Below are 425 nucleotides of genomic sequence, written 5' to 3'. Positions count from 1 at the left end.
TCATGAACTCATCATATATATGGTATAGATTGAATATAATTATCAAATAACACTAAATGAGTACCTCTTTCAATAGGAATATCTGCTGACCATCAATATTGATTTGCATGTCACAATGCTTCGGCATAGCTACTTCATGCACTGAACAAAGAACAGATAAAACTCTGATTTTGTATATGTGATGAGTCCTTTTGAGAGGGGGACAAAATGATTGAATATGTTAATCTTCTATTATCATCACACTATGGCCAGGTTATATATGTTAATCTTTTAGCCCCAAGTGGGGTACCTTCTTTTTTATTATTTTTTTTGGTGACTTTTTAGTTTTAATATATGCAGATGAGGAGGGAGAGAGTGAAAAGAAAAAAAGAGGGAGAAAAAGGAAAGAAAAGAAAGAGGAGGAGGAGGGGGGGGGGGTTTGGTTG

The 425-nt window shown here is 34.8% G+C and overlaps 1 protein-coding gene across 2 annotated transcripts in view; it reads right to left on the bottom strand.

Annotated features, from left to right (window-relative positions):
• The window catches only part of LOC107477162 (BTB/POZ domain-containing protein At1g50280), a 3913-nt gene extending 3529 nt beyond the window's left edge, over nt 1–384 (bottom strand). Inside the window, exon 1 of one of the 2 annotated variants that reach the window (XM_016097133.3) lies at nt 65–384. Coding sequence is in view for 1 of the 2 variants with exons in the window: in XM_016097131.3 (XP_015952617.1) it covers nt 65–127 (63 nt within the window). In the remaining variant the exon portion in view is untranslated. The remainder of the gene's footprint in view (nt 1–64) is intronic. The other variant, XM_016097131.3, reaches the window with a different exon arrangement.
• Nucleotides 385–425: the final 41 nt, after the last annotated feature.

This window comes from Arachis duranensis, chromosome 3 (genome assembly GCF_000817695.3).
Source record: "Arachis duranensis cultivar V14167 chromosome 3, aradu.V14167.gnm2.J7QH, whole genome shotgun sequence".
NCBI lineage: Eukaryota > Viridiplantae > Streptophyta > Magnoliopsida > Fabales > Fabaceae > Arachis > Arachis duranensis.
The sequence above is the reverse complement of the archived record's forward strand: the minus strand, read 5'-3'. Positions and strand labels throughout refer to the sequence as shown.